This window comes from Cinclus cinclus, chromosome 2 (assembly GCF_963662255.1).
Source record: "Cinclus cinclus chromosome 2, bCinCin1.1, whole genome shotgun sequence".
NCBI classification, from domain to species: Eukaryota; Metazoa; Chordata; class Aves; order Passeriformes; family Cinclidae; genus Cinclus; species Cinclus cinclus.
The window spans coordinates 52,147,915-52,160,899 of record NC_085047.1 but is presented as its reverse complement, the minus strand read 5'-3'; the positions used below and the strand labels follow the sequence as shown (position 1 = coordinate 52,160,899).

Below are 12,985 nucleotides of genomic sequence, written 5' to 3'. Positions count from 1 at the left end.
TGCTATTCTACTTAAACTGCTCACAACTGTATGAAAGAAGAGATTCAGCCAAAAAAAACCCCACTCCATTCTATTTTAAAACTGCATGTGGAAGTTAATATCATGTTTATATACATTCTGAGAACACATATTTAAATTACCAGACTCTCTATGTCCACCAGCTGAAAGATAATGAATAGTAAATTACTCAAGTTTCCAAAACAGATGGGCACAATAGTTGTGCTTTAGCTTGTGGGAGAAAAAACTAAAGAGAAAGCCACTATCACTATATGAGATCAAATGAAGAACACAGAATGAGAAAGCTAACTCTCCTGAGGTAGTTCTATGTAAATCTTTTGAACATGAATATTGACATAGACAAAAAAGGAATTTTATATCTGGCTATGTTTAAAAATGTATTTTTTTTTCTCAGCAATACTGCAAACTTGCCCCTAAGAACCTTCCTTATCCCCAGTTTCTGTTTCAAATTACTGAACTCTCTCCCCCACTACAAATTAAAGAAATGCAGTTAATGAAAATTCATGATTGTTAGGAGGTCCTGCAATCTAACAATTTTAGCAGATGCTATTTCTCAAATAATTCACTTTCTCAAAAATTCCAGATTTAAAAAAATACTATCAACTAAAAATCCAGACTTATCATTATTAAATTAGCATTGCCAACTAAATCCAAATCATAAAGTAAATGAAATTAAAGGGATCTGCATCTGCACAGATAAACATAGTGTTGGCTGTAAAAAAAAAAAAAAAGCTCACTCCACAGGACCCTCACATTTTATTTTACTAATGTGACCTGATAAGAGAGCAGAATTATAGATATGGGCTGACAAGGTAACTGACTTAATTGGTTGTTTCTTAAATACCAGTTGCTGGTGATGTTAATAACAAATAGCACTCATGTAATTCATTCAGCATCAATAGCTAATGCTTTTAGTTCTCCAGGACTGACAAGAATAAATATTTTCCTATTTTCTGTGTTAAATGAAGCAGAAAATACAAATATAACTTAATCAATAACTCCTGAAAAATGCCAATTTCAAATATATTGCTACATTTTCATCTTGACATACCAATCAATGGATCCATTTCAATTGGAAGATGATGGGCTTGATCCAAGGAATATCCAGGGGCTCCCCGAAGGCCTACACATGAAAGGAAGAATAAGGCACATAGAAACCTTTTGACAGGACTTTACAAGGTCTGAAAGTTCATTACTGGATTATTATATATTTTTAGAAAGCAACTTATTACTATTTGCTTTATGATTACTTTATGATTTCTTCCTCTGTGCTACACAAATATGCATTTGTCAATTCTTCCTTTATGTAAAAGTAACTGTAAATGTAGAAGAGTCAACTTCATCACAACTTTTGCAGGCACACACATTGATTTAAAATAATATAAGAGATATTTTTAACTTTTGAGCAGAGATCTTAGCACAGAAAATAAAGTTAATTAGATTAAACATTCTTATGAGTTTCTTACATATGGAAACTTGTATGTGACAGAAACTTGGATCTTTTCATGGATTTATCTAAAATTTTTAGATGTAAAACTGTAGGCTACAGTTAATGTGACACAATTATTCCTGTTAACTCTATTCTGAGCAGTCCTTAAGATGATCAAATGTGCATCAGGGGCTGCAAAATGAATGTTATCTGCTGTCATGCACAGATAGCATTGCTGTGCACCAGAGACCCTTCCCTGGTATATAAATGAAATAGTTGCTACTGAAAACATATTTTTTTTTTGTCATGAACTGCCACACTGCAAAAGAATACCCTCCATTACAGAATATATAGATTTCTGATGAATATAGCCCATTTTCTACTCATGCAATAGACAGCTGGAAGAGGTAAAAGAAAAGCTAGCTGCCATTTTCAGAAAGACACTGCTCTAAGAACATCAACCCTTCTTTCTGTCTCTTCTTTCAAAATCCAAGCAGTTTAGAACAGGTCTTTACTGGTATTAGATTCATTCACTTCTATTATGACATGTCTATGTATATGCCTCCTGCTGTTTATTAATTCCAAAGCTCGACACACATTCTACAAGTGTTCTGTGCATACATTTCTGTAGATAAATCTATCTTTTATACTAGAGTTATGTTTTATTAAAATAATATTATGGCAATTGTAGGAAATTGATACCCTGTCCTGGATTAGCCTCCTGCAAAATAAGTAACATCGCCAAGCAGGATGTAAAAGCTAAGAAAATCATTACAATGAGGAAAACCTGATTCTCTAAATACTTTCATTTTCCTCTCTTTCTATTATAATATATTCATAAAGTATTCCTTATTTTTTTTAACAATTTAGACCAGAGGTTCATAAATTGTGTGAAATTTAATTTTTGTTTTGTTCATACCTTGAATTGTAAATGTTTGCAACATGACTTATGTTTTACAAAAGTACAGAGGAAAGCTTAAAACTTTACTGTCATATGTATCATGAAGAACAACAAAGCTTGAGCTAAACTAAAAGACCTCAGATGACAGTTTTTAGGGAAACCCTTGAACTCCAGCATACTGCAATATCTATGAGATTAATTCCTTTACAGTAAAGTATGGGTAGATATTTTGGGTTCTCTTGATTTGACAATCTGGATGAGAAAGGGCTACTCCAGAACTAAATAATCTTCCTCAAACAGAGGAGACATGAATGATGAGGGGTGTATTTGGACAGAATCTCTGAAAAATCAAGGGAAAATAATTAAGAATTGGCCAATCAATGTTAGTCAAAGGTGTATTAAAACAACACAGGACAGTTTATGCACCTCTGAATTATTCCTGACATTGGAATCTTCCATTGAGGACATAGTTACATAATACTTTAAGATATGTTTGTTTGGCTTTTTCCCTCTCTAGATTTTTACTTTTTGTTTTAAAGAAATGGGAAAAAAACATTTTTCACATGTAATGTAGTTGCACCTGAAGGAGTATTATAAATGTTTCCAGATATTGTAGCATAAGGGCTATTGCTGCAGGAAACTACCTGAGAAAATCAAACCTGTTTGCTCCCTCATGTATTTCATGGCCCCACCACCTATTTAGCAATGCCTGGAACAGCCTTACACCTGCATGTCCAGGTGGCACGGACAATCCTAATGGCAATATGGAGAGGTGAGAATAGGGGCTGAAATGGAATTTTGGGATGGCTCTCTTGGGCTTTTGTGAGGGAATGAGGAAGCTTCTCAGAATAGCTCGGAGTCCAGCTGCTTAGGCTCGCTTAGGGTCCCAGATAATCCCAGTGACCCAGGGAAAGGCTTACGACAAGATCCTGAAATCTCTCTCAAGCAGCAAATAGGGATACAAACTCTCTAGCATGCCAGTATGTATTCTTGAAACCTGGGACATATTAATATTTGTATTGAGAGCAACAGCAGTCTCCTGAAAAGCATTATATCAAAGACTGATCCTGAAGTAACCACAAATCGATTGGCTGTCATGGTGATGTGCTGCTGCTAAGGAGAGTGTTTGTAGGAATGACAACAGAGAAAACAAGCTGTGATTATTTGACACAAACCAGAAGAAACAGTAAATTTTGGGGCACAGGCAGGCGTGTGAGCTAAACTGCACTCAAAATTAAAGCTGAATTGTTAAGGTCTTCAGATTTGAATGAAGTGTGCCTGTGAGGACCTACCTACTGTGTTGTGCCACCGATTGACTGCAAACAGCCTGCTGCAAGTGACAGTCACCACGGCAGGGATGGTCAGGTGGGGCAGCGTGTTGGCTGCCACGTGTGTGACAGGGGAATTTGATGGGAACTTCAGCACCATGATGACATCCTGCTGCATCTGATCTTTAAACATGAGGGGGCTCTGTGGAAGGAAACACTGTTGAGTAGAAAGGAGAAGAGAGCAGAAGAAAACAGAAGGGATAACACAATTAGTGAAGAGGTCTGAGGGATAACGAGGTTAAAAAAGAGCAGGCAAGCATGTGCACATACAGGGAAAACAACACTACCTGTGTATCTACTCTAGTGATGGAGGAAAGCAAGATCACAAGCTATTATTGGAACATTACACGAGGATAAATAGAGAATAGGTATGGTAAGGGTTATCATTATTGGATACAAAATGACCATCAGCATTAATTAGCATACAGTAAAATGCAAAATTATTCATTAGTTAATATTCATAAAATAGAGATATGTCTTATTGAGATAATAAATTAATACATAATAAACATTAATTCTGTAAACTAAAACAGTTGAAAAATGAAATTTTAAGAGTGACTCAAAAACTCACAGATATTTTTCTTAATGAATTCCTCAAATGAAATACAGCACTTCCAAACATAGACAATTTAATTCTATGTAAAGCATATGCTTATTAAGGAGTCTGTAACCTAATAAGGTTACAGTACCCTAAGCCTGTTTCATGTTTCTACAAATGACACAATTGTTTGTACATGGACAAGGATAGCTATTGAGTACTGGTTTCAAGGGGGTTTTTTTCAGCCACTGTTATAACAAAATGAACTGTTTCTAAAAGGTCAAATAGTCCTTTCTGCTTATTACCTTGATTTATTAAAAATATATTATCCATACCTTAAGAATGTAAAATAAATATTACCTAAGTTTGACTTGTACATACCTAAAATAATACAACAACCACTTCCAGATCAGTTTCCACTTTCACAGTGCATAGCAAAATAGAGAGATTTCCTTATAGATAGATAAAATGATTGAAACTACTGCATGTATAACTGTTGACTTACAAAGCTTAAAAAAAAGTCTAGCTCCAAGCATTTTATCCAAGGCACTCAGGGGCACACAAATCTGTCTTGCTCAGACTGGCTATTTCATACGATTCTTCGCGAGAATCATAGAGAAGAATGCGATGGAAATGAATTTTGGAGTTTGAATTGAAACTCAAAATACACATTTCATTCTCCCAGAGGAATGAGTGGGAGGATTTCAGCATGATTTGAACTCAAATACTTCATTTTTATCAAGCAGACATGGTTCGTAAATTGGCCCCAACAATGCATCCTTTAAAACAAAACAACGTACTCTTAAGGAAAGCCTGCGATCATTCCCACCACTTGTAGAAACAAGACTGCAAATATGTATTTATCAAGTTTTTATTTTTTAAGATGGGGCCTTCTTATACCATATTAGTAAGGAAAATCCAGCACTATATGAAGCTAAAGGCAGACACACCTCCACCTTGCTCTGCTAGAGCCCTGTGATTTGTTGCTACCCGAAGCAAGCATGGCTACATGGGCAATGGGAGGGCATTAAAAGTGTTGCTTTAATGAGTACTTTATGACCTACAGGGGAACCTTCGGTTCAAAGGGAATGCATTCCCAGCCAGCAGTCATGTCTCACCAGGTGCATGGCAGAGCTCCGAGGTGGATGGGGCTCAATGAGCAACTGCGATGGCGTCTGTCCAAAGTTCTGTATCTGCGCCTCCATGGCCTGCGGGCAAAGGAGAGGGACTGTCAGGAGCAATATGCATCAAGGAGAGAGGTCAACACACTGTGTGACAATGCAGGCATATCCCAAGTCAGCCATGAAAAAAGTCCAGAAAATTCACCCGGTGCTCTCCTCCCAGGCTGCAGACTCATCCAAGTGTTAGTATTTTGTAGACAAGCTTTGCTTCTCCTTTCAAGCATGCTTCAGTTAACCAACTAACCATTCTCATCTCCAGCAACTGGAGTTATATGTGAAAATGTTAACCTGTGAGGACATGCACTTTAGGTCTTGAGAGAGCTTTTGGGGGTTTCTTGCACTAAAAAGGACATATATACCTTAATAAAGTCCCTTGTAAGGAGGAAAGTATGAGGATCTCTAATAAAATAAGCCTCTGGAATCTTAAATGGGGGGAAAGAAAAGAAAACTGAGAAACAAAATTTATAAATGAAATACAATAAAAAAGTAGTATTTCAACAACATTAGTAGGTGAAAACAAAAAAATGCCAGAAACAAATCTTTGAAGGTACTTTAAGCCTAATGTAGAAATCTTTCCAATTTGCATATATTCACTGAATATTTATTTCATCCTTAATTCTATTGCATTTTTTCTTGGGCTTTCAGGTTTCACAAGTTAGAAATCAAAGCTTTTAAATTTAAATGCATTCTGTAAGACCTGTCTAATCTCAGAAAAATTCCTGGCTAATTCCATAGGTAATACAATAAAGCACATATACTGAAATTCTTCTGCTACTCAAACAGTTCATTCAAACAAAAATATATCTAGGATATATTATTTAGAAATTTGACAAAATATTGTTACTTGTAGAAACAATACTGTTAGAGAATACTCCTTATTTTTCAGATAGGTATTATTTTATTTGAGCTTGTAAAATCAACAATAAAGTGCTCCTAGTAAACTAAACTGTCAGATTTTGAAATGTACAGTGCATTATGTACCTATATATATACTGTAGCCTGAACTACTGACCCTTAATATTTTTCTTGTGAGCTTTATGAATTTTTCATTGGCTACACAGAATTAACATGAAAACCCACCAAAAACATTACTATATTGATAAATTTCATTATTTTTTTCAGACATGAAACAGAAGGAAGCACAATAAATACTTCTGGATACAGGAGAATCCTTTTAATGTACATATTTTGTAATTCCTACCAGCCAAAAGTGCTTTACTCCACTTCACAGCATAGATCTAAGAGCAGATGTCAGAGAGAGATTTCCTAACAGGTCACTGATGTCCACCACTCTTAATGCCCTAGACTGAGAGGTATATAATGGAATATCACAAATATTTGCTGAAAAAGAAACTTAATGCAAAGTCCAGTCAAGCAACTGAAGAACTTCCAATAGATTGTATCCCCAGCATATTTTATGCTGTAATTATACCGATACTGGTACAGGTGATTTCTTTTTTTTTTTTTTTTCACTAATTCAGAGTAAACTTCAGCCTCCAAGGCAGACTGTTTCTTGGGAACTTGTGAGCATCTCAGGTTTAATTAACATCATTTAATAATGAATTAATTTAAAATCACAGATTACTTTTATTCAAAACCAACACATTTGTGTGGGCACATGTGTATTTATGTGTATCTATCCATACAGCAGCTATCTATATATACCATACAAGCAGTAACTCTTTACACAATGTGTGAATACCTTCACTCATGCAGACATTTTTTATACAGGAATACAGAATTCACTTCAAGTCACTTAAAGACAGGGTATTCCATTGTATTAAGTACTTCAGAACTGATTTGCCAGGTGAAAAGAAGGAAAATGAATTATACTTCTTTGTGAATTTCATTTTCAAAATTACAATAATACTATTAACAATATCAGTATATATCAGTGTAATATATACTCCCAGACATATCTGTTGATATTTTCAGAAAAAGTAATTTCCATTCTTTGTGCTGTTTTTTTTTCCAAATAATTATCAAGGTTAATTTAATTCTAATTTTTGAAAGGATTCTGTGTTGAAATAAGGGTGTGAACCATATTTGGCAGCAATAATGAAAAAAACCGAGATATTCCACTCCTACCCTTTATAGTGTTCCCTTAAGTGATACTTATGTTCTCTCACAGGAGCACTGAAATGAATTATTCATTTTTTTCAATGCAGTCCAGTTCTAATTTACACATTTACTTTCATGTTGTCTGGTTGTGGAAAATTCTGATTGTTTGTCTGTAAATTCTGCACAAATACATTTTGCTGGCTTTCCCTTTCAGTTCAAGTAGATTTATGGAGGCAATACAGGAGGAGAAAGAGAAGCAGAATACAATAACAAACTCAGATGAATTTTTCAGATTATGAGGAATGGACGCTCAAAATGTAATGATCAACAGCAGATGTTATTTTACAGCTGAAGATGTGCTGTAAATGCTCATATACTCTATGTTCCCATAATTTTAAAACATTTAAGTTAATGTCAAGTTCTTTTGCAACCAGAACAAATGTGGAACCAAGACCTTGATATTCAGGGAATATTGAATGATTTTGCTGGCTTGCACTTACAAGACAACTGCCTGTCCCCCACCCCATGGATAGTAATGTTATCCTTTTCAGTCAAAATACCATTTGTAAAACTGACACCTCTTAGAAGTCTTAAAGAAACTGAACAATGCTTATTAAAAAATACCCATAATATTCAGCTACTTCACCGAGACCACTGCTGTGCACAGCTACCACTGGTATTGTTCTCTGGAGCTCACAATACTCACAAAGGACAGAAAAACCTTGTCAAAACTTAACAGAGAAAATAAGCATAAGCACACAGAGATAAAGTGACTGGCCCAAGGGTATTTCTAATGCTGCCTCCTATCAGATAACTTGACATGAAATGAAAAGCAGGTACAAAACAGATCTGTGAATAATAATGTAATACATTGATTTGTTTACAAGAGAACTCTGTATCTAAAACTATCTGAAAACTGGTAAGTGCACACCACAGTTTTTCTTGAGCTGTAAATCATCGAACTTTAGATTTATTTATTGGTCTTAAACATTTTGTTCTAACTAATCAATTGCTTTTCTCCCATCAGATCTTGAGTATTGTGTGCAAAGTTTAACACCATTCCCTGAGACACACATTCTAGTCAATTTAATACAAATTTTAATAAAATAAAGTTTATTCTCATTTCACCTTCATATGGCTTCAAACAGAAACAATATAAGCTCAGAATTCAATGGCTGCCAGATTTAAAGCTTTTAGAACAGCAAAATGGCAATTATATTAGTTTTCTCTTCCTCAATAAGGTGTTGCAGAAAAGCTATTTAGTGAGCTGATTTGAGATTCCCCACTGTTTTTAATACACATAAAATGAGATTTGTACTCCAGACACTTCAGGGAGTATCTGTTAGGATATGATCATGTATTCAGAAAAATAAAATGGCTCTTAGCAATAAGAGGTCAGAATGAGGAAAAAAAAAAATCTGCAAACTTGCTGGCAATTCCAAGCTTAAAATTAGTCGGTCTCACACAAGCTAATTTATACACTCGAACAAAACCCAACTTCACAGAACTTAATAATGATAATTTAAAAGTAATATAAAGAAATATCTATTATGTATTTGCATACATTTTGGTCAATAAATCAATATATCAGATAATCAATCTAATGAATAGTACAATGATCAATATCCTCAATGTATTTTGCTGAAAGAAAATAATTCATTGGTTTCCAATTTTTATGCTTAAGGGTAGACTGCACATTCACAAGGACATTGGGATACTGCCCTGCACCCTAGAGGATAAGGCCTTAGTGTCAGTTTTCCATGGAATGAAGAGTTCAGTACATCTGCTTTGCTCATTATTTAGTCTACTGAAGTATCTGTGTTTATTTCTTAATTATAATTGAAATTAATACAAGTAGGTTACTAAATAATCGATGAGCTCTGCTTCTTTAGGTGTAAGAATTACTTTTAGTGGTAAAAGGTAATGCCTCCTCCAGGAAGTGAAACAACAGGAACAGAGATGCACGGCAAAAGAGTTGAGGAGGGGAGGGGAGGGGAGGGGAGGGGAGGGGAGGGGAGGGGAGAGGAGAGGAGAGGAGAGGAGAGGAGAGGAGAGGAGAGGAGAGGAGAGGAGAGGAGAGGAGAGGAGAGGAGAGGAGAGGAGAGGAGAGGAGAGGAGAGGAGAGGAGAGGAGAGGAGAGGAGAGGAGAGGAGAGGAGAGGAGAGGAGAGGAGAGGAGAGGAGAGGAGAGGAGAGGAGAGGAGAGGAGAGGAGAGGAGAGGAGAGGCACATAAAAGCATGAGCACTTTTTTTAGTATAAAACATGAAGGGAAGAAATTCCTGAAAATCAGACTGCGCTGCAGATAGACAATATTTTTATTCTTAAGTGAAGTACTCTTGTTTTAATAATCTTCACTGATTATCACAATGATCAGTCAACTTTCTAAAACTTTTATCTTTCTCTATGTTTTTATTACATTTTTTTAACATGTTCAGGCTTCTTACTACTAATTCCCATAATCCTGGTGTGCTTTCTTCTTTGTTACTACATTGAATTTTTTCTATAATCCATTTTCCCCTGTGCATGGGAACAGAATGCAATGAAGAGTGAGAATCTGTAGGGGTTTGAGAAATATGCACCACCACAACAGTCATCCAACGCCGCCATTCCTGAAAGCTTATTTCATTTTTGCATCCAAGTAAACGTAGGAATCCTTTATGTACTCTCCCTCCTGTGCAGGCAGCACACTCAACAGCCCCCAAGCACTGTTTTCTTCAGAGAAAATAAGATTGACAGCCCTTTGGTGGGTAGCATAAACAGCTTGAAATGTTTTTGTTTTGTGTGAGTGGTGTGAGACATTGCTTTTATCTGTGCTTCTACAGATGTTAAGCAGCACCAATATCTTCAGGATTTTTGATAAGTAGATTAAGAGTATTGAATTCCATTTTATTACAGTACGTTTGGAGGAAAGTGCTGTAGTTTAAACACAAGCAATGACTCAACTGCTCTGGAGGCTTCAATACAGTCAATTATTTAATCAGGATACTCAAGGGACTGAAAGATGGGCACTGAAATGGATTTTCTCCACAGGTCACTACTTTATTAATTTAACAATGGAGAAGGGGCATCCTTAAGCTCATTCCCCTCACAGGAGGTATCTCACTGGATCCTGTGTGCAATTAAATGGCTCCCTAGCAGAACACCAACAGCTCCAAGCTGACCTTCAGCTTCCCCCCAGAGCTGTCCACTCCTGAGCTTCTGCCTCACTCCCCTGTGAAAGGAGAGAGTGCTATGAAAGGAATGAGAATGTGGAAGGTAAGATCTCCTCTCTACAGTCATGAGTCACACTGGTGATCTTGTTTGTCTCAGGGAGTGCTGCCTATTACCTCTCACATTTACCTCATGAAGCTACTAATTGTGGTACCTAGTTCTCCCCTCTGTCACCTTTATATCTCTCTCATCCTTGCTCCTACTACTCCAATATGACTCTCATGACAAAAAAAAAAAAGTATTTTAAACAATCTGCCAGCTTAAGCAAGCATTTGGTTAAGGATTGCAAGTGGGAAATAAATTCAATACATCTCACAAACAAAAGCAGATGAACTAAAAATACCATAAAGATGAATATCCTGCCGGCAGGACAGGTTTAGCTAAAAGTGTTCCTTACTCTTTCAAGCATTCTCTCACTAGTAAAGTTCCCACGTGCCTGAGCACAAATGCTTCCATTCCCCTGAAAACCATGGAGAAATTCCTTAGGCTGAAAAGGGCTGATATCAAGGAATTAGGTGTTTCCCTCCCTTTCAAACTATACCAGAAGGAAAAAAAAATCCTATAATTTTTCTCATTCTTGTCCCTTCCAACTCTCCCTGGAACAAAGAAATTTATCACTGATATATAAAAAAAAAATCCCATTAAATTATACCAAAACCTAAAAAAAATCTGTTCTACTCTCAATCAAAAAGATTTTACTCCAAATTCCTCTTACAAGGTCTATGTTGTTACTGGGGCTTATCAGGCCACACTGCTCATTTCATCACATTCTTCTTACAGCTGTGATTTTTTTAAAATGTGGGTCTTGCTCCCAGTTCATGACAGACAATTCCACTGCCTTTTCTTCCATGCTATTTGCCTGAATACAAAGGTGAGTAGGGAGCATCCCTTCGCTTGTAGAGTTCATGCTGTGCAAAGCCCTAAACATACCCCAGAACTGAAGAAACTAATATATTTATTCATAGTTTTGTTTACAAATACATTCAGGATTTTTTTATCTCTCTCTTTTGCAAAGTCTAGCCTAGACTTACATATTTCAGCTGGAATGTACCTAGTCCAACTGCCTGACCACTTCAGGTTTGGCCAAAAGATAGAGCATTGTTAAGGGCATCATACAAATGCCTCTTAAACACTGAGAGGCTTCAGGCATTGGCCACCTCTTCAGAAAGTCTGTTACAGTGGTTGACCACACATTCAACAAAGAAAAGCTTCTTAATGTTAAGTACAGACTTTCCCTGGCACAACTTTGAAACATTTTCATGTGTCTCTGAATACCAGAGGTAAGAGCTCAGCATCTCCCTGTCCACCCCTCCATCTCAGGTAGCTTTAGAAAGTAATGAGGTCATCCACCACATTGAAAAAAATTACTATTCTCATTTCAAGCCATTATTGTCTTCAGTTAAACTATTGCATTTCTTATGTTTATGTTTATAATTATTTCTGTCCTATATAGATTGGTAATGTGTACTGAAACTCTTGTGCTCATTGATGTCATGCCAGATTAAATCATGGCTCTGTCATCACTTGCCCAAATCTGTATTAAGTTTGTTAAAAAAAAGTTGCTTTCTTTGATCATTAAATTATGGAGCACAAAGATTAAAAAATATTTTACTGCTAAATTAATTTTAAGAGATATAATAGCATGATTCAATAATTCATCAAATATGCAACTTAATGACATAAATAGTTAAGGTTTTGAAACCCAGGCAATCAGGGTTTTTTATTTTTAGAAACTGAAAATTGCCCTTAAAACATTTTTCAATGAGCACCTAATAAGTACCTCTGAAACAAAGAATCCTCTCAGTTTAAAAAGCAATTTCATCTTTTCCAAAGACATGAATTAATTTCTTTTAAAACAAAAAAACTGTTGTTGTTTTTGGACTATAAATATTTAAGGTGACTGTCTGAAATAATTTCTTATCACCTGAACTCTACCTACATAAGGAAGCACTTCAATATCCTCTTCATTATTCAGACACCAACCCTGATAGTCAGATCCAAAAGGCTAAATGGGCAAAAGCACTATGTAATTTGCTGGGTGAGAGGGCAGTCTAGATGATCTTTCCCATCTGGTGTTTAGGTCTATGGAACAAACTTCTCTTTGACATCTTGATTGTGCAATGCAAATTACTAAAATGTACACCTGCAACATGGAATTTCCCTTTTGATACTACTCCTTTGTATTACTTCTTTATGGGATGGTAATCAAAGCATTACAGCACACAAAATTGCAGATGTGTCCTAGTTTGTATTTACATTACAAACCAAACCTAACCAACCAAAAGCAGATGCATTTTCTCAGTGGAGACTCTCATTGTA

The 12,985-nt window shown here is 35.9% G+C and overlaps 1 protein-coding gene across 4 annotated transcripts in view; it reads right to left on the bottom strand.

The window, feature by feature from the left end:
* NBEA (neurobeachin) overlaps nucleotides 1-12,985 on the bottom strand; it is a 448,312-nt gene that overhangs the window by 17,621 nt on the left and 417,706 nt on the right. For 2 of the 4 annotated variants that reach the window (XM_062487641.1, XM_062487642.1), the window contains 4 exons: nucleotides 5,755-5,817; nucleotides 5,333-5,422; nucleotides 3,641-3,833; nucleotides 1,070-1,141 (listed from right to left, as the gene is read on the bottom strand). In XM_062487641.1, coding sequence (XP_062343625.1) covers nucleotides 1,070-1,141; nucleotides 3,641-3,833; nucleotides 5,333-5,422; nucleotides 5,755-5,817 — 418 coding nt within the window. The remainder of the gene's footprint in view (nucleotides 1-1,069; nucleotides 1,142-3,640; nucleotides 3,834-5,332; nucleotides 5,423-5,754; nucleotides 5,818-12,985) is intronic. The other 2 variants (XM_062487643.1, XM_062487644.1) reach the window with 1 other exon arrangement.